Source organism: Colossoma macropomum, unplaced genomic scaffold (genome assembly GCF_904425465.1).
Source record: "Colossoma macropomum unplaced genomic scaffold, Colossoma_macropomum, whole genome shotgun sequence".
NCBI classification, from domain to species: Eukaryota; Metazoa; Chordata; class Actinopteri; order Characiformes; family Serrasalmidae; genus Colossoma; species Colossoma macropomum.
The window spans coordinates 620,432-647,978 of NW_023494799.1; the positions used below are offsets into that span (position 1 = coordinate 620,432).

Consider the following 27,547-nt stretch of genomic DNA (forward strand, 5'->3'; position numbering starts at 1 on the left):
AGTTACTCGACATCCAGTCTTTTATGTCTTTTATACAGTCCTCAATCTTGCTAAGTTGAAGTTTCTCATCTGGTTTGGCTGATATATATAACTGTGTGTCGTCGGCGTAGCAGTGAAAATTTATGCCGTGTTTACTGATAATAGTACCCAACAGGAGCATATATAATGTGAATAATAGAGGTTCTAAAACAGAGCCTTGTGGAACACCATACTTTACTTCAGTCAGGTAAAATCTGAACCAGGAAAGAGCTGTTCCTGTTACTCCTACAAGGTTTTCTAGTCTATCTAGTAACATACAGTGGTCTACAGTGACAAATGCTGCACTAAGATCAAGCAGAACCAGCTAAGATACATTTCTTTGGTCAGAGAATAATATGAGATTGTTTACAATTTTCACTAGTGCTGTCTCTGTACTACGATGTGGCCTAAATCCAGACTGAAATTTTTCATGTATATGATTCCCATGCAAATAGGAACTTAGTTGTGCCACAGCTTTTTCCAAAATGTTTGATATAAAAGGAAGATTTGAGACGGGTCTATAATTTGCTCACTTTCAGGAATCAAGTTTTCTTAATCAGAGTCTAATTACCGCTAGTTTTTGGAATATAGCCAAGGCCAAGAGAGGAGTTTATTATTGACAGAAGAGGTTTAGATATTTCTGGAAGTATTTCTTTAAGTAAGGTTGTAGGAATTGGATCTAATATGCAAGTAGAAGAAATACTTTTAATTACCTCAGTTTGTTGAAGTAAGGTAAACGATTCCAGCCTCTCTGCAGTAGTTACACTGTACTCAACATCTGGATTAGCTTCGTAGGGCAGCAGGTTTGCAGAGGTTGGCTGTGCGTTTTAATTTTTTGCCTGATTGTTTTAATTTTATTTGGTTCTTAGTTAATTTAGAAATTGTGGTAAATAATAATCTAGGGTTATTCTTACTATTTTCAGTCAGAGAGGAGATCTCCACCAGCTCCCATAAAGACCCGCATACATTCTGGAGCTCATTGTTCGGAGGCATTTTCAGACCAGCTTTGATCAGGAATTTCAGAATGTCAGAACAGCTCTGTGGCGCGATCTGACCATCTGTAGGGTCAATCATTTCTCACTCATAGCTTGATATGTCATCGTTTATTTTAAAAACCTTCTTCTGTCACCCTTTTCACATTTCGGCTTTAATGATATTTTAACTTTCCCACCTCATCCGAGCGACCAGCCTACAGCCTTGTGCAGTTTAAAGTTCAAACCAGGTGATCACAGGTTACTGTACTCAGTACATCTGGAGGGGTTTATATAGTAATAATTTACTTTGTGGTAAAAGTGTTATTTATTGTTTTGCTCATTTTACCTCCTGTGTTTATGTTTCACAAAGAACCTGAACAGAAATCTGCAGAGCGACTGTGAGACTCAAACTTATGCTTGTACAGATGTGCGACGATGCTGCTCTTCACAGAGGTGCGTTTTACATCTGCAGATTTCACTCGCTGAGGTATAAACAGTGGTTCAGGGTGGTTTGGGGTGAAATGCTCTGTTCTAGAGAAACTTATTGACTCAGATCTTTAAAGTGGTGTTATTGATTTTGAGACAGTGGTGACAAAAACTGGTTAACATGAAATCATATTTACTCTGGTTTGTTATTCAGTAAATAACAATGTATTTTTCTGCGACGTTTTCAGATCACTATCAGTGTGAGCTGCACCGATAAGGACCACATTAAACAGAGTTTAGAGCTAATGAAAGATTTGGGTTTTATTTTAAAATGTGTTGTGTTGGACCATTTCATTTAAAACATGGATAAACAAATCCTCTACAAATCCACCTTAATCTGTGATTAAAACCTTTTGATTGTCCAGCATGATGGACTGGGCAGGATAAATAAACAGCAACAACATTCTACTTCACACTAATCACTGTCAGTGAGTTACTTTGTTTATTTTTTAGTGAAAACTAGCACAGTGCTTCATCAGGAACAGCTCCACAGATAAAGAGTGAATTCAGACGTTTAAACAGGCTGTTATTAGACTTTATTATCTAGCTTATCGAGACCTGACTGCGCTTATAACACACACAAAGCCTGTTGGTAGTTTGAATCAAATTATTAAAAAAAAAAAAACTGTCTGTTAGTCTGTACACTGCAGTTTTACAGTAAAAGCTTGATGATGAATTAAATCTAAACACAGAGTATTAGACTAGACTGTTAGCCTGTTAGCTAGCCAAGCTATCTGCTCAGCTGCTCATCTCAGATTACCTAGTTTAACAAAGCCACATTCTTATCTGGAGGATATTCAGCCGTTTGTTTCCTTTACATGCAGTTTGAGGCTGTAAAGTGTGTGTTAGTGAGATTCACTACTGTGTTTATTTTCTATTTCAGTGATGCACACAGAAGCTACATGAGTGCTAATAGTGAGAAACTCTAACCATCAGTGAGTGAGTCTTCTTTGTTTCATGTGAGATGTAGTTTTACTCAGAGAGAGGGGGATTTTACAAAAAAGTATACTTAAAGTTTATTTTATTAAGTAAACTAAAGCAAAGTTAAAGCATATCTCCATGTATACTTTGTATAATAAATATACTAATATCAATGTTCTAGTAGTTTACTTGTAAGTGTACCATTTCAATACTTTTGGGACTAAATTTGACCTCGTTTTAGTTTATAAAAGTATATTTTTAAGTATTCCTTAGGTGTAAGAGTAGCAAACTTTGAGTGCACTACTAGTTTACATTTAAGTTTTATTTTGTACTGCAACTAAACTGTGAACTACACTAAAATGAACTTATTAGTAAACTGTTCTTTTACTAGTTATATACATCTATCCCATGTTTTAGTTTATGAAAGTATACTTTTAAGTATACGCTCAGTAAAATACTGGTTTTTATACAACCCCATTTCCAAAAAAGTTGGGACACTGTGAAGCATATCAAATGTTGTAACTGAGACATTTTATTGGTTTTTGAATTTGATGGGGTTGTACTTGTAGGTTTTCTTTAAATGAACTTAATATGATACTTATAGTTTACGACTTATATAGTATTTTTGCACTTTAAAATAAACTACTAGATTTGTATTTAGGTATTATTTTTTATTCTTGAAATATACCTTAAACAGTACATTGAGTAGACTTAAAGTTAACTAATGTGAACACTACCAGTGGACTACACATATAAAAGTTCACAAGAAAAAACTGAATATATCTGTTCTACTACTGCGCAATCTCAGCGCTGCCTTCGACCATGAAATAGAGAGCTGAGAACTGGTCTCTCAGGACCTGTCCTAAAATGGTTGAGTTCATACCTGTGAGGGAGGAGCTACTTTGTTGAAAAAGAAAATAATGTTTCCGAGAGAGTGCCGTGCTGTGGTGTCCCTCAGGGTTCAATTCTTGGGCTGCTTTTATTTAGTTTACACTTATTTAATTTCTCATTTTACTTTCTGGACTCTTTGGATGTATTTATCTCATTTTTGTTGTCTGTTTTTTTCCTTCTCTATCCTGCACTAACCTGGATTTTCCCAGTTTAATCGGATGCTTGTTCTTTTTACTGGTTGACTTTACTCTTTACTGCTGTTGCAGGAGGACTTCTGACATGTTGCTTTATCGGAGGACTGTTTATTGTTTACTGGCTCTGTCTCCACTGCTGGCCGCTGCTCTCTCTGCTTCTCAATAGGCTGGAGGACTTTACCCTTTACTGCCGCTGTACTCTGGGGACTTTATACCGGTCATCTACCGGCGGAATGTTTACTGTCTGTTTGCCAACTCTCTCCCTGATACTGCTGTGAGCTGCTGTGAGCCCTCAGCCCTGTTCCCACACCTCTGGCTGCAACTGTGGTGAGTGAGTTTTCCCAAACACTCTGTTTATTAAGTGTCTTACTATCTGTCTCTCGTTCTGTTGCCTCTGCTTAGCTGGCTGATGTTGAGTCATGGTGTTTGGCTAACATAGTCCTAGCCTTAGCAGTAGCTCCAGCGGGAGGTTGTACCTGTGTCCCAATTCAGGGGCTGCATCTTTTGAAGGATGCGGTCCACGAAGGCGTGTTCTTCGATGGCTATTACAGAAACTTCCTATCCTTTTGTCTTAAGTTAAGATCTGACAGGTCAAGAATTAGTATAACAGAGGCAAATTTGATCTTAATTAATTTAAAAACTTAATTCGTATTACAGAAACGTCTTCACTCTGAAATCTGATCTGTTTAGTCTATGATGACTGAATTTCGGACAGTATCTATTCCAGAATAACAGTTCCTGACTTCATAATCTCATCATGAACTCCAGATAAGAAAACAGCATCACACAAACATCCTAACTAGACTAAACCTCCTAAATCCTGTCCTAACTTTAGGATGAACCCCAACAGGGTCCTCACTTCTGTTTAAGGTCCGTTTCTATGGTTTTTAGGCAGCTGTGTCAGCAGCATAGTTCACTACCAGCATAATGAGCTCCATTTATTTCTACTGTAAAACGCTGCTTTCACTGTGAGATGATTTACTTTTCTAACTCTGCGTTTTAAAGATCTCAGACGCTGCAGACTCGATCTCCACCGCCCCTCTGATCACCTTCGTGTGTTAATGTTGATGATGAAATATTACAGTGATGGTGGTGAATAATGAGGAGACGGAGCTGAACGTGTGTCTGTTTATTAGGAGGAGTAACGTTAGCGCGCTCGGCTAAAGCGTTTGGGAAATGGAGACTGAAACTGGGGAGCGGCGACGCTCTGATAAACAGCAGGGGGAGCTCTCACAGCATTCACTACTTACAGTTTATCACTCTTTAGTTTAGTTTTGACTTTATTTACATCAGTAACGACCATACAAGGTAATAACACTGAAGGCCAAACTATTCACAAATAATTCAAAATATTATGTTTTTAAAATATTAAGAATACAACCATGTAGAGCAATCAATAGAACCCAAGTGTCTTGCTTGTGATCCATCCTAAGAATTTGGTGATGACCCATCAAATGTATATAAATCTGCAGTCAGAGGAGTTATGGTGTGGCACATGCATGTTCACACTGGCCATAGTGAAACGTTTCAGCACAGAATCCGAACTTTCTGTGAGCTGCTCTGTTTCCTGTCACTGCATAAAAGATGCACAAGCCTTCTTTAATCACTGGATTATTCAGAGTAATTTGGATGAGTAGAAGCACTTGTAACAAATTATTGATGTGTTTAATAAGAGGAACAATATATCATGACTAATATACTGAAATTTAATATGAGAGACAAACTAAATTCTGTGGATCTTTATATGTCAAATAAATGCAGCACCAACATCAGAAATCACTTTATTAAACAAGCGGAGCAGATTAAACAGCATAAATAGCCACGTTTGTGTTTGGGTTTAAAGGGTTAATATTTCCTGAGCTGCTCTGATATGAAGTCGGTGCTGTGAGACTCGGAGCCGCAGCTGCTTTAGACTCTCTCCTGAATATTTACTGTAATTTTCTGCTGTTTTATGTCTGTTGGTATTAAATTCATTATAGTCTTTTGAAATATGAGGCTCATTTTCTGCGACTCTCGATGAAAAATGTTCAAATTTCCATCTAAATCTGTGTCTCTCAGTGTTAGTCTGAGCTTTATGGCTCAGTCTGGACTAAATGTGGTCAGTAAGTGAAGCTGCAGGTCAGTCAGAGAAGAAAGGCTCTTAAACTTTAGCGAACTTCCCTACCCCAGAGCAGTGTTACACTGTAATCTTACAGCACTGCTGCCACCATCAGGTGAGAGGAAGAACTGCAGTGAACTGGCTGGAGGGACACTGATAACACACTCTAAAACAGAGACTATGCGCCAATTAGAATCTGTCTGCAGGCCGCGTTCAGCCCCGGGGCTGGACTTTGGACTTTGGCCCTGTAGTGAACCAGCTTTATATGAAAAATCAGAGATGTTGTGAAAGAAAATGTGGGCCTGGTAAAAACACAACTGGAATGAACTTAGTCATACGAGCCACATTACCTTTTATGATTTTGTAGATAATTTAGTAGCAACAGGTGCAACAAAATAAAGACAAATACAGGTTAGAATGTTTTATTATTTGTGATTTAATCAGCTGTAAGTTGTCAAACTAATTCTAATACATGACAGATAATATGGGACAGTGTTTAAGATCTGCTTGACCACAATGACCTCATTAAGAAAGATTCATGTATAATCCAGATATAGGGACAAGATGGTTCACAGTAATTTGCTGGAGGGGACAAATCTGGTGCTCAGGCTCCGGGAAAAAAGAGAAGTTGTTGTAGTTTTGTTTTTGATATTTTACTCTTGGTACACTAAACGTAATTAAAGCATTACAGTGTTAAACAACAGCAGTTCATGAGGCTTAATTAAGAGTTTGTTTGTATTGCAGAGGAGAGCAGAACAGAACTGATAAATAAAGAAAAACAACTAAAAACAAGGACCTGTTTTTAGGACAACTCCAAACCTGCAAGGTCCCAAAGAAATGCAAGAAAAAATGTGAGACGTTTAACAGCTGGAGAGAGAAAGTTCCCCCAGTTATGGTTTATATCTCAGCTAAACACAGTTACCATTGAAATAGTACATCTAGAATAATATGAGACTGTATTGATTTATTAAATCTAGGTTAAAAATGTCACTAAACGTTTTCCTAAATTACACTGTTTAAAACGATCTAAAGTGCTGCCCCCTGTGTGAAAATATGAACAGTGTACTGCATATATATGTATTTATAAAACCTTCTTAAGAACGTGTGCTGTGTTACGGTTCTGTGAGTAGGATCCTAGTGCAGGTGGGCAGGGTTTGCCGGAAAAAAGGATGGGAAACAAAACAGGTGCCTACAGATTTCTTATGAAATCTGGCCCTTGAAGTTGTAGGACAGTGGTGACAATTCCAGCTTTCGCTCTGTTTGCTTTCTGTTTTAAATCAATGCTGAATGAAATCAGTTAAAACCATCTTCTTCTTCTTCTTCTTCATCTTCCTCTTCAGCCATGTCAGTGAAAGAGTCCAAGCCAAATCTCACCGTTTCCCAGGCTACCGACATCACAGGACGACTTTTTGGCCTGACTGTGTCCAGCGTCCGCCCGCTGCCCAGTTACATTGACCAGAACTTCCATGTGGTCTCTTCAGAAGGTGGACAGTACGTGCTGAAGGTCATGAACTCTGCAGACAGCCAGAATCTCACTCTGCTGGAGGTCCAAACCCACACCATGAACTTCTTATGGCAGAGAGGACTTCCTGCCCAGACTGCTGTCCCCACGGTAACCGGTCAGCTGATGAGTTTGGAGGAAATCGGTAGGACAGAACTTTAATTTGCTTAATCCATGTAGTGAAAATAGTAAATAGTTAAAGGGGAATTTCACTGATTTTTCTAATTTCCTGCATAATTAACTGGTTAAGATGTAGTCAGAGTGGTTCAGAGTCATTCAGAGTGGTTTGGTGTGAAACACTCCGTTCTAGAGAAACTTAGAGTCAGAACTGTTCACAGTGGTGGTGATAGGAACCAGACGTCCACCTCTAAAAGCTCCCTCACAGAAAGTTCCTACATGAAATGGTTATGAATTCACTGCCTGATGACTGAGACACTGTTTTATGATAGTTTAGAGAACTTAAACTCCATTCATGGTGGAGGGATACATGCAGGGCGCTGTGAAGCAAAATAGTCCCCAAAGAAAACATTATTTCAGATTTTCCACTATTTTCCATCATCAACATTCCATATAAACTCAGAAGACTTGTGTAGGTTCACTGGTGGTTCTGGATAGTAAATAAAATGTCTATATCTGTGTTGTAGTCATGGCGACCCCTGGTTCCTATCACCACCACTGTAAAGACATCTGAACCATTTCACACCAAACCACTCTGAATCACTCTGTTTACACCTCACACACTGAGCTATGGGGGATTTTGAAATAAAGTTGGAATTGCCCTTTAGTAACAAGCACAAATATTATATAATTCATTGGTGATGAACTTGAAATCTCATAGTAAAGTATAATAACTGCTGGAGTAAAATCTTCTGCAGATCATTCTAAGATGATGTAGCGTCACAACTGAAAGCTGCTAAAATCAGATCTGCACCTTCTGACTAATTATTATCAATCAATAAGAACAGTTAATCGTGATTACTCTGATAATGCTGTGCAGAGGCTGTACTTTAGCCTGTCTGTCATCAACAGGAGATTAAAATTATACAGGAGTGAATTCTGTACAGATCACTGATCACAAACACTCAGCATGGAAGAAGATAATTTTATGGAATAAAAACTTACATATAGTAACACGAGAAGATGATACTGGAACCTGTTTAATGACATAAAAGTCCACGTTACATTTTATTTTAGTTTGTGCCACTCTCTCTAATCCGTAATCTCTCTACTGTAATTCACATTTTTGTATTGTCTTTAATCTAATCTGAAAATATTCCTGTTGGCTGTATTTTAGTAAATAACGTACAAACAAAACTAATAAACGTAATATTATGACTTAGATGAGGAAAGATTAAGAACTGAGATTAATTATATTCACTACATTAATCTCACAGTAATCTCCCTGGATTCAGTTTAGCCTGTTAGCTTACCTTTAGCTAACATTATCTTAGCTCGTACTAGTCAAATGATGAAATTAGCTAACAGGCTTTCACAACAGAACATAAAAGCAGCATAGTTTAATAAAATAAAACGTTTTTATTCTAGAACTATAATTTAAACAGAACAGTAAAAGGACACAGCACTTCCTTAGCTAAGCTTAGTTAGCCCCGAGCTAACTGCTGCTCTGCTCGCTTCTGAGGCTGGACGCTGTGAAAACAGGAGACGTGTACAGATTTAAGGAGACGTAAAGCAGCTCATATTAAAGCTGCTGTGTTTGGTGTTGATCAGAGGAGACGGACGCAGACTGTGCTCTTCATCTGCTGATCTTTGAGCTCATGACTTTAGCATTTAGCATCGCGCTCCACCAGCTGAGCTGCAGAAACGCTGTACTTTGAGATGAAAGGTGAACAAAGCTGTAGAACGAACGATGTTCAGTGTTTTGTCTGTGTTTTGTGCAGATTGTGGTTTCGGGGTGCAGAAATATCTGGTGCGTTTGCTGACCTTCCTGCCCGGCACCACGATAGTGAAGGTGACCTGCACTCCGCAGCTTTTATACGAAGCTGGAAGAACGGCCGCCACCATGGACACCGCTCTGCTGCAGGTAGAAACCACAGATTAAAGCGATAGTTCAGCCAAAAACTAAATCAGCTGAGACACAGACTCTTTTCCACTGCAGGGCTGAACGGTTCTGAGCACGGAGGGTATCCGTTCCAGTGGCATTTCCATAACGATAAGGTTTGACACGGAACGCTTAAAACCCGGCTCAGCGTTTCTTTCCTCATGGTTAGCTAACCGGCCACAGAACCGTCCAGTGGGATGACGTGACAACATAGATATTCACGGACTGGTTCTGTGTTTATTTGTGTCCCAACATCCTGCTGCATTATTTTAAATCTGAAAACAATCAAATAAGTCCATTTCGCTCACACAGACGCCGGAGAAATGAAGGAGGTGCATGATTTAAAATCCACCACTCAATAAACGTCAGAGCTTCCGTCTGACACTGAATTAAGCTCTGATAACCAGGAGAGAGTAGCTGCTTAGCATCAGCTTAGCTAGCATGCCGCCAGCTCTGCTCACCACAGAACAGGTTCGATTCTGACAAACAGAAACTTTACGGACACAAGTTTAGATGACAATGACTGAACTCTGAGGAGCTGAAGTTGGGCAGCTGGTGTTGGAGGGACAGAAAGCTGAAATTAAAGCTGTTCTGGGGGTTTGGAACTGCAGCTTCCTACGCTAGCTAAGCTAGTGCTAGATGGCTCCTCTCTCTTAGCTAACTAACGTAGTTACTAACATCGGCCGTCCCCCAGTATCGGCCACTTGTGCGTATTGCGCATTTCCTCTCTCTCTCTCCGCTAACTGCTCAGGCGAAATTCAAAACACATAAGCTTGCACCTCACAGGGACATCTAAACTTTATTCTAGCAAAAAATCATGTCTGAAAACAATATTTAAGTATCACTAATAACGTTGTAATTCTGCGTGTACAAAACCACATGGAACACAGCTCATTTTCATTCGGCGATGGATATTCGTCTGTGCAGAAAGTTAGCTTATCGGTTAGCTTTCTCTGCTCTGAGGTAGAAAAAGTTTGCTGCCATGGTAGTGTTACGTATATGGCGTAAGGGTGCCCACAGAGGACAAACTTAGCCTCATTGTGAACCATTGTTAAGCACTGAATCTGGTAGGAATGATGCGTAAACGCGATTTCTCATTTGACTGGCACAATCAGGCGCGCAGCAAAGAGCTGTGCTCCATACTTCGTTAAACAAGCAAATCAAGCTGAATAATGAAACAGTACAATAATGTCACATTTTACTTACGAATATGTACATATATTTAATGTTTTTTACAATTTTATACGCTGAATTTTAGGCTGAAAGATGAGTTACGGAAAACCGGAAGTGAGGTGGCCGATATTGGGGGACCCCCATCATTCTAGCGATACGAGCGTCAAAGTAAACAAAAATGTTATTATTATTATTTCTCATCATGTCAAACAACTCTAGGACATTAATCTACCCACTTATCTCTCCCAGAAAAACATTGATTTGGGTGAGTAAAGTGCTTCGATTTATTTACAGTAAGCTTAGATTCCCGGTGTTTTGTTTTGAGGTGGCGGATAACACGGGCACCTACGCTGGAATCACAATACATATTTGGATATGCTCAAAATGCCCTCCCAGTGTACTGATGTAAAAAATATAAATAAAAATATTCCACTAACTTTGAGTAATATTATGATCTGTCAGTTGTTGATGAGACACTTATTACTGTAACACTGCACCACCGTATCAGCACTCCACTTCAGCAGGCTTACATCGTCCCTGCCTTGCATGAAAAGGTAATGTTAACGTCAGTATGTTATTTAGCACTGGAACTGTAATTGTGGAAATAAATGATATTTTGCTGAAAAGTGTCAGTCATTGTATGAAGCAGAAACAAGTAAAGTAAGTACATACATACATCATCTAAACCACTTATCCTTCTGGGTCGCGGTGGGGTGCTGGAGCCTATCCCAGCTGTCATTGGGCGGAAGGCAGGATACACCCTGGACAGGTCGCCAGTCTATCGCAGGGCAGACAGACAGACATACACATTCACACACTCACTAGTAAAGTAAGTAAGTAAACTTTATTTATATAGCACTTAACACATTACCTATGACCACAACTCAAAAAAGCTAGAGAATAAAAGTGAGTCTTTGGGCGAGATGTGAACTCAGAGAGTCTGATATCGAGGTGAAGACCGTTCCACAGTTCAGGAGCACAAACAGCAAACACACAGTCTGCCCTTCGCTTCAGTTCAGTTCTAGAAACAACAAGAAGCCCTTTATTAGAGGATCTCAGTGACTCAGTATGAGCAACTAACAATTCACAAGTGTGTTCAGGTGCTTCACTATGCTGAGCCTTATAAGTCAGAACCAGTACTTTAAAATCAATCCTGAATTTCACTGCCAGCCAGTGAAGAGAGGCCAGCACTGGGCTGATGTGCTCCATATGTCCAGTTTTCATTAAGAGCCTAGCAGCTGCATTTTGGACCAACTGAAGTCTCGCCAAAGCTCCTTGACTAAGGGCAGTATATGAGGCACTGCAACAGTCCAAACGAGATGAGACAAATGCAGTAATACTTCTCTCTAAGAATCCGTCTGATCTTTGCAATATCTTTGATATTTCTTAGATGGAAAAAACATGACTGAACATAATTCTTAATATGCACTGATATTGTAAACGAGAAGCAAAACATCACCAGGTTTCTAGGAAAAGCACTAACTCTGATCTGAGTGAACCAAGAGTCTCAACCAGAACCTCTTTTAGCTTAAGAAAACTGCAGTTCATTCAGTCCTTAATAGTGTCAATGCACTCAGTTAGATTAGCTACTCTACTAAAGCCATTCTGATTAACAGAGAGAGACAACTGCATATCATCTACATAAAAATTGAAAGAGATATTAAAGTCTGATTAAAACTCCAAGAGGAAGCTTATAAAGTGAAAATAAAATAGGGCCAAGAATGGAACCCTGGGGTATCCCACATGTAAGACCAGCCACAGAAGACATTATATTTTCAATAGACACTAAAGATTTTCTATTAGATGAATCAAAAAACTAGCGCAGACCCTGATATGCCAACCCATCCATTAAGCCTGTTGTTATGATTAACTGTATCAAAGACTGCGTTGAGATCAAGCAGCACCAAAAGACACCCCCCCCCCAGAATGCATTAAAGTATCATTTAATATTTCCACAAGAGCTGTTTCTGTACTATTCTTTTGGCGAAATTGAGATTGAAAGTTCTCAAAAATGCCGTTAGCTTCCAGTGCATGCAGAAGTTGATCTGAAACCACTTTTTCCAATTTTTTTGTGACAAGGGGGAGTTTAGGGTCAAGACCCACAGCAGTTGTCATGGTAGGTTTTAGTCTATTTTCAGTTAGAATGTTTTTCTGATGATAATATAGCTTAATGACTTTAGACCCCAAGTACATCTTGGCTGATTGACCACATTTAGGATAAGAAAGAAATTTTAAAGGGGAATTCCACCAATTGTACAAAATTCACCCATAACTCAGTGTGTGAGGTGTAAACAGAGAGATTCAGAGTGGTTTGGTGTGAAATGGTTCACATGTCTTTACAGTGGTGGTGATAGGAACCAGGGGTCGCCATGACTACAACACAAATATAGACATTTTATTTACTATCCAGAACCACCAGTGAACCTACACGAGTCTTCTGAGTTTATATGGAATGTTGATGATGGAAAATAGTGGAAAATCTGAAATAATAAGTTTTCTTTGGGGACTATTTTGCCTCACAGCGCCCTGCATGTATCCCTCCACCATGAATGGAGTTTAAGTTCTCTAAACTATCATAAAACAGTGTCTCAGTCATCAGGCAGTGAATTCATAACCATTTCATGTCATAATTTTTTGTGAATGAGCTTAAAGAGAGCAGATTTTGAAAAATGTGTTGAATTGTTTGCATGTTTTTAGTGTCTGTCTGTTTGTTATTTGTTGTGTGACCTTTATGCAGATGGAGCATCCACACCTGAGTGTTCTTCAGAGGGAGAACTTCATCTGGAGTTTAGCGAGTGTTCCTCTGTTGGAGCAGTTCCTGCCTGTGCTGGATGGAGATCCGATACAGGAGGTGGTGAAGAAAGTTATTGAACAGTTCAAAAACCATGTAGTGCCAAAGCTGAACTCCTTCCGCAAATGTAAGAATGGTATAATATTGTGATTGATTGCCTGAACGAGTCGAATTTAGAATTTATAGTGACAGAATGTAACGGCTGCACCATTTAAGGCAGAAATGGAAAATTCAAATAAAAAGCTGGTGATTATGAAGCCAGCTTCGCTAGCATGTTTGAGGAAAGGCATGCAGTTAGCACTGCGCTAATTGGTGGAGTGTGAGCTTCTATTGTTAGCTACATTAGCCTTATAGCTCAGATTCAGACACCAAACGCATCTTGGCTGATCGACTACATTTGCACTAATTATATTTTTCACTGAACTATCGCTTTAACGAGTCTCTCCCTCGTCCTGCAGGTATTATCCACGGAGACTTTAACGAACAAAATGTTCTGGTTGAAGCTGATGGTCCGTCCAGCTACAGGATCAGTGGCATTCTGGACTTTGGAAATATGAACAATGGCTATTTTGTGTTCGAGCTGGCCATCACCATCATGTACATGATGATCGAGAGGCCCAGGCCGTTAGCGGTGGGGGCAGCGGTGTTGGCAGGCTGGGAGAGCGTAATCCCCCTGAACCCGGAGGAGAGAGATGTGCTGTACCTGCTGGTTCTGAGCCGCTTCTGCCAGTCTCTGGTTCTGGCTCGCTACACTGTTCTCCAGCAGCCCGAAAACGAGGAGTACCTGATGATCACGGTGAGGCCTGGCGCCAGGCTGCTGCAGCTGCTCTGGGAGACGGGCAGAGACGAGGTGGAGAAGATCTGGTTCAACGGCGCTGCAGAGTTCTTACAGAACAGCCATAGAACAGACACAGAGGGATAATAACTAAAAGAACCGGAGGAGACTTTTAATCTGAGTTCAGGATTAATGTTAACCAAGTCTTCACACTATTCAGTGTTAAAATGCCTTAAAGGGACAGTATTGTGGACCATTCTATCGTGGACAGCCTGTAGCAGTTTAGCCCCACCTATTTAGTGTACAGCAGTTTAGCCCCGCCCATTCAGCCTGCAGCAGTTTAGCCCCACCCATTCTGCCTACAGCACTAAGCCCTGCTTCTTCTGTAAGTTCTCATATTTCAGTTTTGTGTTTGTGTGATTTCTGTGTGTCGTGTTTGTGTCTGAATGCTGTGTCCTCGGTAATAAATGATAATCAGTGATAAATAAAGCTTTCTAATCCACCATATTCCTGCATCCCATGATCCTCTGAGTGACAATCTGTCATCAGAAACCTGAAACTGTGTGATAGAAACCCTTTATTCAGAGAATTCTATTAACAGCCCATAAGGAAAAAAAATATATATGGACATTTGTTTTTATATATTTGAAATACTTTGGAACACAAAAATGTATTTCAGAAAATATTGTCATATTAAGTAAATATATTTTAAAATGTATGTGGAAATATTTACACAGAGACAAACATAAATGTATGTAAATGTTTATCAAATCCATCTGAAAATGTATGAAAATATCCAGAATCCTGTCTGATGCTCTTCACTGTCTGATACCTTTAGAGATGAATTTGTGTTCCAGTATCTTCATTTTAAATCTGATCAAATGATCCTTTAACAGGACAGAAGCGAGTGTTGTGGGTATTGATACTCTGTGAAAATGCAGTTATGATCTGATATCTTGTTTATGTGAAATACATTGTGTGTGAGAGTCTGACTGCAGACGTACATGGTTAATGTAGAGCACAGTGCAGATCACAGAAGTCAGTACGTTTAGTTACATCTGGAACCTTCATTACACACAACTGAACACAGATAGTAACACATACTAATAAATGTATTTAAAATATATTTAACAAACACATTTTTTGGCCATTTTCATACAATGTAAAAATATATCTAATAAATACATTTGGAGGAAATTTTGAAAAAATCAGTGGAGTTGTCCTTTATTGACTTGTATGTATAGCTGTTGTCTGAGTGCACACATGTGATGTCAGATGCCATAATTGATCAGAGCAGAGTCCGTCAGGAAAGTGCAGTAATGAACAACCTCTAATGGTCCAGAGACTGGACACTGACATTTAACTGACCTCTCCAGGCTCCGCCCACACCTGCTCTTTAGCAGTTCATATCACAATACCTACATTTAGAGTCGGTTATTCATTCAGCCTAATGAGAAACTGTAGAACAGACTCAGTTTATATCACAATACCTACATTTAGAGTCGGTTATTCATTCAGCCTAATGAGAAACTGTAGAACAGACTCAGTTTATATCACAATACCTACATTTAGAGTCAGTTATTCATTCAGCCTAATGAGAAACTGTAGAACAGACTCAGTTTATATCACAATACCTACATTTAGAGTCAGTTATTCATTAAACCTAATGAGAAACTGTAGAACAGACTCAGTTTATATCACAATACCTACATTTAGAGTCAGTTATTCATTAAACCTAATGAGAAACTGTAGAACAGACTCAGTTTATATCACAATACCTACATTTAGAGCCAGTTATTCATTCAGCCTAATGAGAAACTGTAGAACAGACTCAGTTTATATCACAATACCTACATTTAGAGTCAGTTATTCATTAAACCTAATGAGAAACTGTAGAACAGACTCAGTTTATATCACAATACCTACATTTAGAGTCAGTTATTCATTAAACCTAATGAGAAACTGTAGAACAGACTCAGTGTATATTACAATACCTACATTTAGAGTCGGTTATTCATTCAGCCTAATGAGAAACTGCAGAACAGACTCAGTTTATATCACAATACCTACATTCCCTGATAGATAATAAATAAATAGATAGATAGATAGATAGATAGATAAATAAATAGATAGATAGATAGATAGATAGCCTGCTGGTTCCTGGTGGTGTCTATTCTGTGTTTTCCTGAAGGTCTGATATCTCAGTGTAAAGCACAGATGTTATGACTCCAGATGCAGCTAAAGGTGCCCTACTGGAAACAATTAAGTAACAATTACTCAAGTACTTAAAAAGTTAGTAACTATTAAGACAATTTCCATTTGAAAGCAAACCCATCAGGTTTTACTCCTTCTAATGGTAGAGTGAGTTATTCACTCAGCACTGGATTTTTTGCCTCGTTTGTTGACACAAAAACTTACAGCACATTAATAACACATAAAAACCAGCACAGATCAGCACAGCTGCACCAGCAAAACCAGCATATGTTATGTTGTTGAAGCTGGTAACAGACCAGCACTAGCCCAGCATAAACCAGCTCAGACCAGTGTGGAATGCTTGCTGGTCTGTGCTGTTTTCTCAGCAGGGTGTTCGCCCTATACTGTCCAACAGCTCTGCCTTTCACTGCCACTCTCCTGGGTCCAGACTGCGGAGACACTGAGCTGAATTCGGCTGCTTGTTCGCCGGATTCTTATTCAAACATGCTGTTCCAGCCTGAACAGCGCAGCTGTTAAATTCAAATAAGGAGCCGCGTCTAAACCTTATAACTATTAGTTTACAAACAGCTCCACCTGCTGGCCGGAGCACGCAGTTACAGCTGAGCTGGAGGCCGAGCAGGCTGCAGTCTCGCTCTCAGTGATAAAATCTGCAGTGCTGGTCTGAACCGTATAAACCGAACCCTGAGCGGTTCTGTGGATCTCAGCGGCTCTGGTAAGACTGAAATCCTGCACTGTATAAATAAACCTGCGTGTTTGGAGCTGCTGCCTTTAAGGCTCGAGCACAAAGAGCCAACAAACAAACAAACACAGGTGTGTGGTCAGCGTGTCGCGCCTGCTGGATTATTTAAATAATCTAGAATGTTCTGACCTCGTTCACTCCGATTCTTTCGTCAGTTCCTTTTCTGGACCTTGTAAAGACAAATGAAGGTGTTAGAGTTCGGTTCATTGTAAGCCCAGTGTTTCACTGCTACTGCTAGTTTCACTGCTGCTATATTGCTGGTTATACTACTAGTTTTAACTTAATACTGGCTCTGCTTTTACTGCTACTGCTAGTTTTACTGCTACTTGTACTACTAGTTCTGCTTTTACCGAAGACCTTGTAGACAGTAGAATTACCACTCTGTCTCCCAGGTTCCTCAGAGGGGCTCCCAAACGAGTCCAAAGTGGACGGGCTACGATGGAGCGTTTGAGCAAATACTTTGATTTTTATTGTGTTTCTTAGTCAAAAATGTAATTTTTAAAAAATATTTAACCGTGAAGGAGTCATAGCACATCTGTAATAATAATAATAATAATAATAATAATAATAATAATAATATATGTTAATATCAGACATGATTGTTCTCATTCTGGAAAAAAAAGGTTTGAAGGAAACAGAATTATTTATTAGTCATAATCATAGAAAAACCCGTCATTTTTTTTTTCATACGTTCATGATGTCAGTGAGCTGCTCCGCTCACCAACCAGTCAGCACTCAGTAGCAGTAATGTCAGCGTCCTGCTGCCCAAAACCCGTTTGCTGTAGAAAACTCAAACAGGTGAGTTTACTTTGCTTTTTTAGTGAAATCCATCCTTCTACTCTCTAAAATGAAAAGAAAGCTCTGAGTGATTAGAAACTGTTTAACTTCTCGTTTTAGCCGTTTAGCTCCATTTACTCCCATTCACTGAGGACTTGCTCGGCGGCGCCCCCGGGCTTTTTGCAGTCATGATTTTGATATAATGGTGGAAACAGGAAGAGGCCAGACTCTTTAAACCGCTCTAATAATGGAGCTGTTTTACTGTAATTACTGCTCGTTGACTAAATACTTGTAAAACTGTTTTTCCTGCAGATTTGGTGAGGAAACCTGTGTTAATGTCAGCGACTGGAACACAGACGGACTCTGGATCTGCAGGCCTCTCCAGCTGAATGGAGATGAAGGTAAGCGAGTGTCGCTCAGCTGCTGAGGTGTTATTGACGGGTAGAGTTTGCGAATGGTAACGTCTCTGATATTGCGTCCTGCGGTGAGCATGATCAGCTCTCTCCTCGTAATCAAACACTGCCGGAGGTGAAGATCTCTGAAGGTAATAAGAGATAAAGCGGCGTCTTTCTTTATCGTGGTTAATCCTCCCGACAGTTCAGAGCAGTTCACCACCCGCTGATCCTCCCCCGTCTGAGACTCCTGAACACGAACAGACGGTAATACTGCCTTCCTCACAGCGCGGAGGACAGAAATGAAAACAGGAGCGAGATTGTGTTTTGGAAAGAGGCTTCAGGTACATTTATTTGTTTCAGGAAACCAGTTTATGGCAGTTTGTTTTGAGGTTAGATGTGGTTTCGTCTGTTCTGTAGCTCCTCGTAAACCGAGCCACTGTTTGCTCTTTTGTTTTCACTGTAGCCTCACAGAGGCTTTAACTGCCCTTCTTCAGTTTTTAAGGGTGGTATTTGAATTTGTAGGCAATATATTTGAATAAATACAATTAAACAGCAATCCCCCATAAAAAGTACAGTAATCTCAAGAAAGAAATGTACTCTGGGAAAGACGTCAATCTAAAGCCTTTAATATAATCAGACAGGTTCTAATAATCTGGTGTGCGGTAACCCTTACATGACTGCATTAGTCCTAAGCCGGTGTGCGGTAACCTAAACAGGTTAGAATCTCTGACCAAAAACCAAGCATTGTAATTTTCATGCAACTTCAGTTGCTTGAAACCTCTCAAACTAAATTGCACTGCAGTCATATAATCTAAAACATTCTGTAACTCACTTGAAACTCAGCTGCAACAGTTGCAACCGTCTCAACTTTATCTCAGCTAGTTTCATGAAACAGTCAATCAAAACACGAATAATGCAACACATCAAACAAGCTTTTAAACGATTGATTTCACTGGATCAGCATACAGGCAGATAAAGCAGGAGCTGGCTTTTTGGTGGTTGTAAAGACTTCAAGGTTCATAGTTTTTCATTTGGTCTTTTTCCTGAGCCGTGACAGACATGAGCTAATGTTTCTATAACCAGCTGCACCAGCCAGCCAGCTAACGCTACAATGCTACAGATGTGCAAGTTACACTTCACAGATGACTTTATAGTGAGAATGAAATGGTGTATCAAAAAAATAATAACAACAAACAATAGATCCGCCGTTCAGTGTATCATATTTACATCTTTAGGCTTATTATTCAGTAACTGTGCCAAAACCGATGCAGACCAGCTGAGTTTTTCTGGATTCTGGCTCATGGTGAGCAGCAGGCAGTGGCTGCTGAGCAGCTTAATTTTAAAAAAGATTATTCCACAAACAGTGTTTTTAGTAACGCATTAAAAACATGAATACAGACAAAAACATTAATACAGAATTCAGCTGATGTTTATTTTATTCAGTATTTTACAACATGGCTCAGCTGAGCAGTTTAGAACCAGAACTGATCTGTTATAAAAATATATTTCAGACTTGAGGAGGGAAAGTGCAGAACTGCGCCCTCTGCTGGTTGCATTGGAAACATTTTTTAATTCTTTCCTTTCTCCACAGGGAGGAACTTTTAATGGATCAGAACTTTTATGAAAATTATTTTGTTATTTTACAAGCAGAGCAGCTACAAATGCAGCGTACTAGAAGAATAATGAACTGAGCCGTATGATTAGGGCTGGGCTTAATGACAACAGACATCATTTTCATGATAAATTGTGCCACAATACAGTATGCTTTCCTGATCATATCGTGTAGACACTGACCAACCGCATGATTCATTATAGAGAGAGTAAAATTAGTCCATTTAACTGGATTTAATGACAAATACTGAATAAAATTTAATGACATGAAATACTGAATAAAAACCACTGTGTTCACAGCTTTTGACAGTATTTGTAGCTCTACTGGTTGTTTTTCTCTGTTCCAGCTGATCAGATGTCTGAATAAATAAATATTATTATTGTGTATCATGAAAACTTCTTGAATTATCACAATATTATATTTTTGCCGTATCGCCCAGCTCTACATAAAACAGTAAAGGTTAAAGCAGAGCTGTGCTGCTACCGGCTCAGTGCCAGCTCTTCTTCTTGGGTGTGTGGTAGCGATGTCATCAGCGTGTGGTCTGTTTTGAGGAAGGTGGAGACGTTCGCAAGTTGAGTCATGCATCCCTTGTAAATGTCCCCAGAGGTGGGACTAATGAAGGATTATTTTATCTGAATGTGGTTTTCCTGCTTTTAGAGTCGTCACAGATCACTGAGTTAAAACACTTTGGCTGGGTGACAAACTAGGAACAATTATATAGCCTGATAATCCGTCAATAATCCGACTAATAGGTCCATCAGAATAGGATACGTCTATTTAAACACCTCAGTCGACATAAGGCAGTCTGATTGAGGCTGATCAGAATACGATTTCTTTCTGATTGATGATAATCCTGTAAATAATCCATTAAATAGCAGAGCGTTAATCATGTAAACGGCTGCATCTGATTACATTCCCAGTCGGAAAGTTTCAGTATGTTCTGCATTTGCGTCGTGATGGAAGTTTATAACGTTCAACATGGAAACTGGTTTGCAGAGGAGACGAAGTTTATAATGATAGACTTTAAAAGACCTTAAAAGACAGTCAGCAGGATGGACGAGCGCAGAGCTCGCAACAATCAGCTGTTCAGACGAGTATATGAGCAGATGAACAACAAACTACAGAGCCAATTTAAAAAAAGGAGGTTTTTCAAATCGGCGTGTTACAAAGATAAAAGGCAGGACAGTAAAAGCGGCTCTCGCTCTGACTGGGTCACGCGATGCTTGTTGTGATGGAGGCGTCTGCAGTAAAGGATCTGATTACTTGTGTGTGTAAACTAAGATCACCTCAGTCTTCGTCTGTAATCTTAATGAATTCAGTTGGTAAAGATCTTTGTGCACAAACAGACACTGACTCTGTGTGTTATTCCGCTTCACCTGGATTTGCCTCAGATGGAATCTCTCCAAATCACCACACACATGAAAGTTAATATATCATTAATAATTAAAAGTAAACAAATACAGCCAACTTCACGAAGAAGCCAGAAGGAAGACAGGACTGCAGTGAAGAGCGTCCAGAGCGGCCCACACCACGAAAACTCCACCGAAGGTGATGTAGAACTAAATGATCCCGTTATTTACTGAGTAACCGTACAAAAATAACACTTTCACTCCAGGACATGAACCTTTTTCTTTGCTTTCAAGATTTTCTGTGAAAAACACTTACAAAGAGCTCAGTTTTCCGTGTAATTAGTCACAGTGAAGTGCAGACGTCTCAAGGACGTTTTGTGGGCAGCGCTGGCGTTTCCAGCGGCTGGTGAGCTGAGCAGAAATGAAACTGATAGAAAGACTCTAGAAGGGAAACTTAGTGCTCAGACAAACTCAACAAGCCTGTAAATTAAACGAAGGAGACAAACTCAGACTGTTTACTGAGTTCACACGCCACCAAAACGAGGGCAGCTTATTCATACAGCACCTTTCATACTTTCATACAGCAGCAGTTCAGAGTGATTTACACAAACATAGAAAAATAAAGTGTTAAATAAAAATAGAGCTTATAACGTCCTGAGATTCAGCACCTCAGAAAGGCTTTTACAGGATCGTTACAGACAGAAGATCATAAGAAGTACGAAGTGCAGTAGCGATTATTTCCAGCACTCTGAGTGAGGAAGAGCACCAAAGGTTACCGAATAGCAGCCGCAGCTGGAGTAACACCAACCTCTAACTGATGACCAGCCTTTGGGACAGACGTGCTAACAAACTTAATGTCTGAGAGTTGGGGCTTTAAAAGTGGCGTAACCGTCCAAGCGCTGGCTATGTCATCAGGAGACCGCGAGTTCGATCCCCGGTGATGCTACAGTCGTCTGAGCACAGTTGTCCTCGCTATCTGGGTGGGCAGGACGGCCCCCCTGTCTCCCCCCATCACTCAGCACGATGCAAGTCAGTGCAGGCGTCTTTTAGCTGCTGTAACAGGTCTGGCAGTGATTGTCTCCTCCGAGCGCGTTCAGCTGTGCAGTGACGCCGCGTTAGCGGCAGTTTGTAAAGATGTGGTGGAGCTTCTCAGAACTCGGAGGAAGACTGTGTTCACCTTCACCCTCTTAGAGCTGGTGGTACTGTGTGATTGTGGGAGTCAGAACCAGTGGGTGGAACCAGATTCGACTAAATTGAAGAGAAAATTGGGGAAAAAAATGTCAGAGAGCTGATAAAGCTTAGGAGAACATTTGAATGTCATATGAACGAAAAATGAAAGTTCAGGAGCTAAAGATAAAATGAAATAGCAAATAAAATAAAATAAGGGATTGAAAGATGTTAAAATAGTGCTACGATAAAGTGCAGTGAAAATAAGGGAGAAGCCAGATCGAAATGATGTGGCGTCGACGGAGTGAAATGGATTAAAGTCCTCGTTTGTTTGTGTTTTCTTCTCAAGTCTTAAGTCCTGAATTGAGTTCATTGTGTTCAGTATAACTAAAAATGCCTGTAATGGACCTCCACAGTTATAATTAGCATACGCTGCTGAACTGAAACAGCAGGGGGCGCTCTGACCACTTTCCCTCGCTGTAATAATGCGTTCAGGATGCTTTTCGATCAGACCGCGTGGGTGGAATGAGCGTCAGTGTGAAGCAGAGTGAATTGTGGGCAGACGCGGCGGGGTGGTGAAAAGCGCTCGGCTTCTCAGGGAAGATTTACGGCGGCTTTTATTGAGTTATTGCGGGTTTGGCCAGTGATTTGAAACAGTGGAAACGATGAGGTGGAGGAAAATCACCCACATCACTGAGCCCCAGCCTTCAGTCAGCAGCGCCGGATCCGCTCGGCCCGGAGAGCATCTGAACCGTTAAACGGCCCGAAATTCCACCAGCGACGTGTTCTCCCACGGCTCGGTCGCTTCGGCTGAGGGCGGGTTTGATTTATCGGGACGCTCATTGGCTGTCAGATGTGGGCCGGACAGCGCCTCGCAGGCCAAGATCATTAGGAGCTCCCAAATGAGTCCCGAGCAAACGCTCCGAGATCTGGAGGTTGGAAAGCTGCCGGTTCTTCTCGCTTTTCTGCAGGCAGGACGACAAATCATTAAGCTGCGATGGAGAAAAGCGTCTGAGCAGTAATCCTCAGAGTTTTAGCGCTTTGGCGAGAAGGAGGTTAATTTGTTCTCCGCGAGCTCCACAGCCAGAGGAGTGTTTGTCATCTAACGTTTGAGGAACGAGCTCCAGCGGAACGGCTGCTCTGTAGAAGAGAAAAGCAGCGATGCTGTAAGAGATGGAGCTTCTGCCGGCGCTGCACATTCCCACCGTCTGAAATGAATCTGGTTTTATTACAGTTAACGTGCATCTGAGCTCTGACTCCTCTGACTGAAGCGACTGAAGGCCAGAAACATGAAAGTGCGATAAATTTTTGTGAAGTGCAAAAATGTCTGAGAACTTATCTTAAGAAGAAATGGCGAATTCATATTAGGACTAGTGGTGTCAATCAATTGCAGGGCTAAATTGTGCATCTGCTGTCCCAGCGTTGCCTTCAGTGTGTCTCTGTTGTGTTAGACCCACTTTATCATTTCGAGAGTTGAATTCCAGCACGTGGGTCCATCCTGGACAAGCGTCTCCTCTTCCTGACCATGAGAGGCTGAACTTTCAGTCCTACTGTGTTTGAAATGTCCAACTATTTTACGGCACTTGGCTAAAGCATCGACAAAGCCGCTGTATTTTCATTGCCGCATCACTTCTGCAAAAACTTTACCCAATTTTCTCCATTTTTCCCGATTTTGCTAATTCCACTCACCACCTAGGTCTGCCCAGCTAGCAGGGAACGTTCCTGGATCTTTGGCTAACCTTATCTATTTTCTAATAATGTGTCAAAGAAAACCTATTAATCTGAAGTTCAAAGAACATTTTAAACATTCCATGATGTTTTTAGAGAACGTTCCCAGAAGAAAAAAAACTTTAGTAGAACGTGTGTAATATTGTCAGTATTTTTAGACCAAACATTTCTACCTGGAGCCCCAATCAAACAAGCTTCCTCTGAGACACATGAAGCTCCGCCGCATCACTGGAACTGCTAATTCTGTTACATCAGCTAACAGCTGAAGAATTTCAACCCCACTACTAATAAGAATCTTCTTAATCAGGATGTTCAAAAACAGCAAAGTGCTACAGAAAGAAAGAAAACCTATTAATCAGTGGTGGTTCCAGTCAGATAAAGTTGCCCGTAGAAGCTAATTAAAATATTGGCACTGGGGAGAAGCGTATTTCGGTGAAACTGTTATGAGATTGATTGTTAACTGTTATTTTATCCTGAAAGTGTTTTGAACACAATTAGGGCTACAATTTAAATTAACGTTATCAACAGTGTTGCCTTAACAGTTTGATAACTTGGAGCTCCTGAACTGCCTGTAGATGAGCTGAACCAATCAGAAGCAATCAAACACCCATGTGCTGTGACATCACAACCATTCAGTGTTCAAGCCTGAAGCTAGAAAAAGTGGATATTCTGGTTTTCATGGCCTAAAAATCAAAGCTGGACGTCAATTTATAGCAAACAGTCAAGATTTAAATCACAATCATAATACTGGTCAAAAAAATCTTCGATTTTCTTCAAATCGAAATTCTCCAAATTTAAGTCTGGGTTTGTTGTCGATCTCTATGTTCAGCTGGACTTTACCTTTGTGCCCTCAGCTCCGGTGTTTCCGAGAAAAACGTCTGGTTTGTTCTTTCCAGCACAGCTGACGGAACTCTTGACGAAACGTTCTGCTGCAGTGTACGGTCACTTTTTTTATGGCAGAATTTTCCGTCGTCCATCAGATATTCCATGTTTTTCAACAGAGCAGTGAGGGGAAAATTCCCGACTGTAGACTGTCTTAATCTAAACACAACAAGTTCTTGCATAGAGTCTGGAGGTCTTAGCGGCTAATGACTGGACAGAGTTACAGGAGTAACCTTTTTTAAATCCATCCTCTGAAATCGCTATGAAGTCCGTCCTTAAGTTCTGTCATTTAATGTCAGACAGGTAATCGTTACTGAGCGCATGTTTTAGAGATCTGTGAAAGTTCTCCGCCACTCCAGCTCGGCTTCCTGCTTACAGAAACTCGGATATGAGGCTAAAGTTTCTAAGAAAACTCTGAGTGAGAAACTTTCTGCTCGTCCTGAAAGTTTGGAGCTAATTGTCACTTCCGTGGAGGTGTCCTCCAAGTGTTCTGCACTGTCCTCTGAGTGTTCTGGACGACCTTCTCTGGGTTCCTGTCATTTACTCATGATTTGTTCATGTGCTGGCGTGGTTTGTCTCGGGGTGATGACACCAGCGCTCTCATTAGTGTGTGTGTTGCTGGGTGAAAGAGCAACGCGTCAAATCCGTCAAACAGAATCTCAGACGGTTCCTCATAAATGTTTCAGAGTTCAACCTGCTGGACATCACTGTCCGTTCCTCTGGCTCTACAGAGAGGAACCTGTTCCTCCAGCAGGTGCTGATCGTTATCATCATCTAATCAGCCTCTGCTTTGGGCTGCTGTTGATCCAGCGTGGTTTTACAGGGCCGTCGGGCTTCTGGGCTCCAGTGTCTGACAGCTTCAGGACTTCTCCTCTCCAGTCCTCAGCCGGGTTACTGTAGTGAGACTTTAACTCTGTACAGTTAAATAAAGGAAACAAAAACTAGCAGCTTATTTATAATAACAGAGGTTTTCACTGTCCTCTCATCTAAACTACCTCTTTCACATCTAAACTATAATGCAAACTGCAAAACAAGCCAAACTAAAGTGTTACTAATATTATTTTTAGCTATGCAAAGTTTACTGTTGTGCTACTTCAGCATTACCGAAACAGCAAAACTCATCAGAAGGAAACAACAAATTCTGAGTTTCTGACTAAATATTCACCATAATACCCAAATCAAAACTAAAAGTTGCTGAAAAGACACAAAGCTGAAGTTGAACCTGTTCTGTGGTGTTTGGGACTGTAGCGTGTTAGCTTGGTTATCAGGCCAGACATGCCGCACAGCACAGGCTTGGTTCCAGCTAACTGAAGCCAAGATGACCCATTTAGAGGAGATCTGAGAGCACAGAGTGACCGATGTTGAGCTTGTTCTGTGGTGAGTGGAGGTCTTAGGCTGTGTTCAGACTGCAGGCGAATTGGATTCGTTTCTCAAATCAGATCTTTTGACTGTCGACTGTCCACTCCGTTATCAGCAAGTGATGTGATCAGATTTGTGTGTCCAGACATCTCCTGTCTATCTGCATGGGTTGCCGTGGTAACGACGTAGGCGTCAGTAACTACGTAGCTACGCTGGTGATGGGATTTCAGACGCGGATGCAGGAGAGATGGAGGAGCATCATCTCCCCTCCAAACTCTTCAGATCTCATCATGAATCTTCGGAGCTCTTCTTGAATCCCAGCACTTCATCACTCTGGATTCGACACGTCGCTGTTTGTCAAGTTGCGAGTGACAAAAAAAGGCACTTTGAAATCCGATTTGAGCGTCCAGAGCGTCCAGACTGAGACACATCTGTAAAAATCTGACTGGAGCTGCATTTCAAACCACCTATGAATGTGGTTTAGATCTGGTTTCAGATTTCATGTGTTTTAATTCATCTGGATACAATGTGGATATGACAGAAATCAGGTTTGGGCTGTCAGTCTGAACAAGGCCTCAGCCGTCACTGAGCTGCTGTCATGCTCAGGTTTTCTGAAGTCTCTTTCTATCAGCGCCACCTATCGCTGAGCTCCCACACCACCTGCCCTAATATTTAAATACAGCTGTATACTTTACTATAACAGCGGCCAACGTTAATCTGGACTTGACCTACGAACGTTCAGCACCTGTTTCAGAAAAAATCAACCGGGTTACTTCACCACCACAGCTAAAGGCAAAAGTTGGGAACTCTTGACCGAATATTTGGCTGCTGCTGTTTTCTGGTAGAATTTTCTGTGGCTCAGTGGAGCAGCGAGGGGAAAATTCCCTACTGTAGACCACCATAAACAAACACTGAAACTAAATAAAAATACTGCTGGCTCTTTTTTCTCTCCACATGTCTGAAAAATAAATATCGTGACATTTGTGTCTCGTGAAAATTTCTTGAAGTATCGTGATATTTTTTGCCATATCGCCCACCTCTAAAGTCAGGTTCTCTTACCGAGACGAGACTCCCGGAGTCCTGAACACATTAATATTCACATCCTCAGTGTGAAGCTCCGCTGTTCCTCTGTTGGAGCTGAGCTGAGAGCAGGCTGTAGACCTCAGATGACCTCTAATGACCTCTCTTACTTCATCTCGCTCTGAAGGAGATCTACACATATATGCTTACACACACACACACCACCAAGAAAATGAGTTGTTTTGCTTAAATGATTGGTGTCAGATGTGGAAACCAGCAGTGAGGAACCTTCAGGGCCCTCTAGGTGTTCAGAGAAGGTCTGATGAGCCCTGGTCATGAGGAAACAGACCTCCTCCAGTGTGGAGCTGCTGAGGTGGGGTCTCAGTGAAGTGGTCTTGTGTGGAGAAGCTGCTCTGCAGTTCTG

At 40.8% G+C, this 27,547-nt stretch overlaps 1 protein-coding gene across 5 annotated transcripts; it reads left to right on the forward strand.

The window, feature by feature from the left end:
- Positions 1-1,371: 1,371 nt before the first annotated feature.
- Positions 1,372-14,581, forward strand: LOC118819213 (hydroxylysine kinase-like). Of its 5 annotated transcripts, none has more exons than XM_036586912.1 (7): positions 1,374-1,445; positions 2,362-2,413; positions 3,651-3,811; positions 6,923-7,228; positions 8,982-9,124; positions 13,053-13,233; positions 13,565-14,581. In XM_036586912.1, exons 4-7 carry the CDS (start codon positions 6,925-6,927, stop codon positions 14,026-14,028), a joined length of 1,092 nt encoding a protein of 363 aa, XP_036442805.1. In that variant the 5' UTR covers positions 1,374-1,445; positions 2,362-2,413; positions 3,651-3,811; positions 6,923-6,924; the 3' UTR covers positions 14,029-14,581. The 5 variants fall into 5 exon arrangements, with proteins under 5 accessions (XP_036442802.1, XP_036442805.1, XP_036442806.1 ...); XM_036586913.1 differs by having other exon boundaries at positions 1,378-1,445; positions 3,557-3,815; XM_036586908.1 differs by having other exon boundaries at positions 1,380-1,445; positions 3,557-3,811.
- Positions 14,582-27,547: the final 12,966 nt, after the last annotated feature.

Coding starts and splice junctions, on each gene's coding strand:
- LOC118819213 (XM_036586909.1), top strand. CDS start 6,925: ATGTCAGTGAAAGAGTCCAAGCCAAATCTCACCGTTTCCCAGGCTACC. Junction 7,229..8,981: donor GATGAGTTTGGAGGAAATCG/GTAGGACAGAAC, acceptor TGTTTTGTGCAG/ATTGTGGTTTCGGGGTGCAG. Junction 13,234..13,564: donor GCTGAACTCCTTCCGCAAAT/GTAAGAATGGTA, acceptor CTCGTCCTGCAG/GTATTATCCACGGAGACTTT.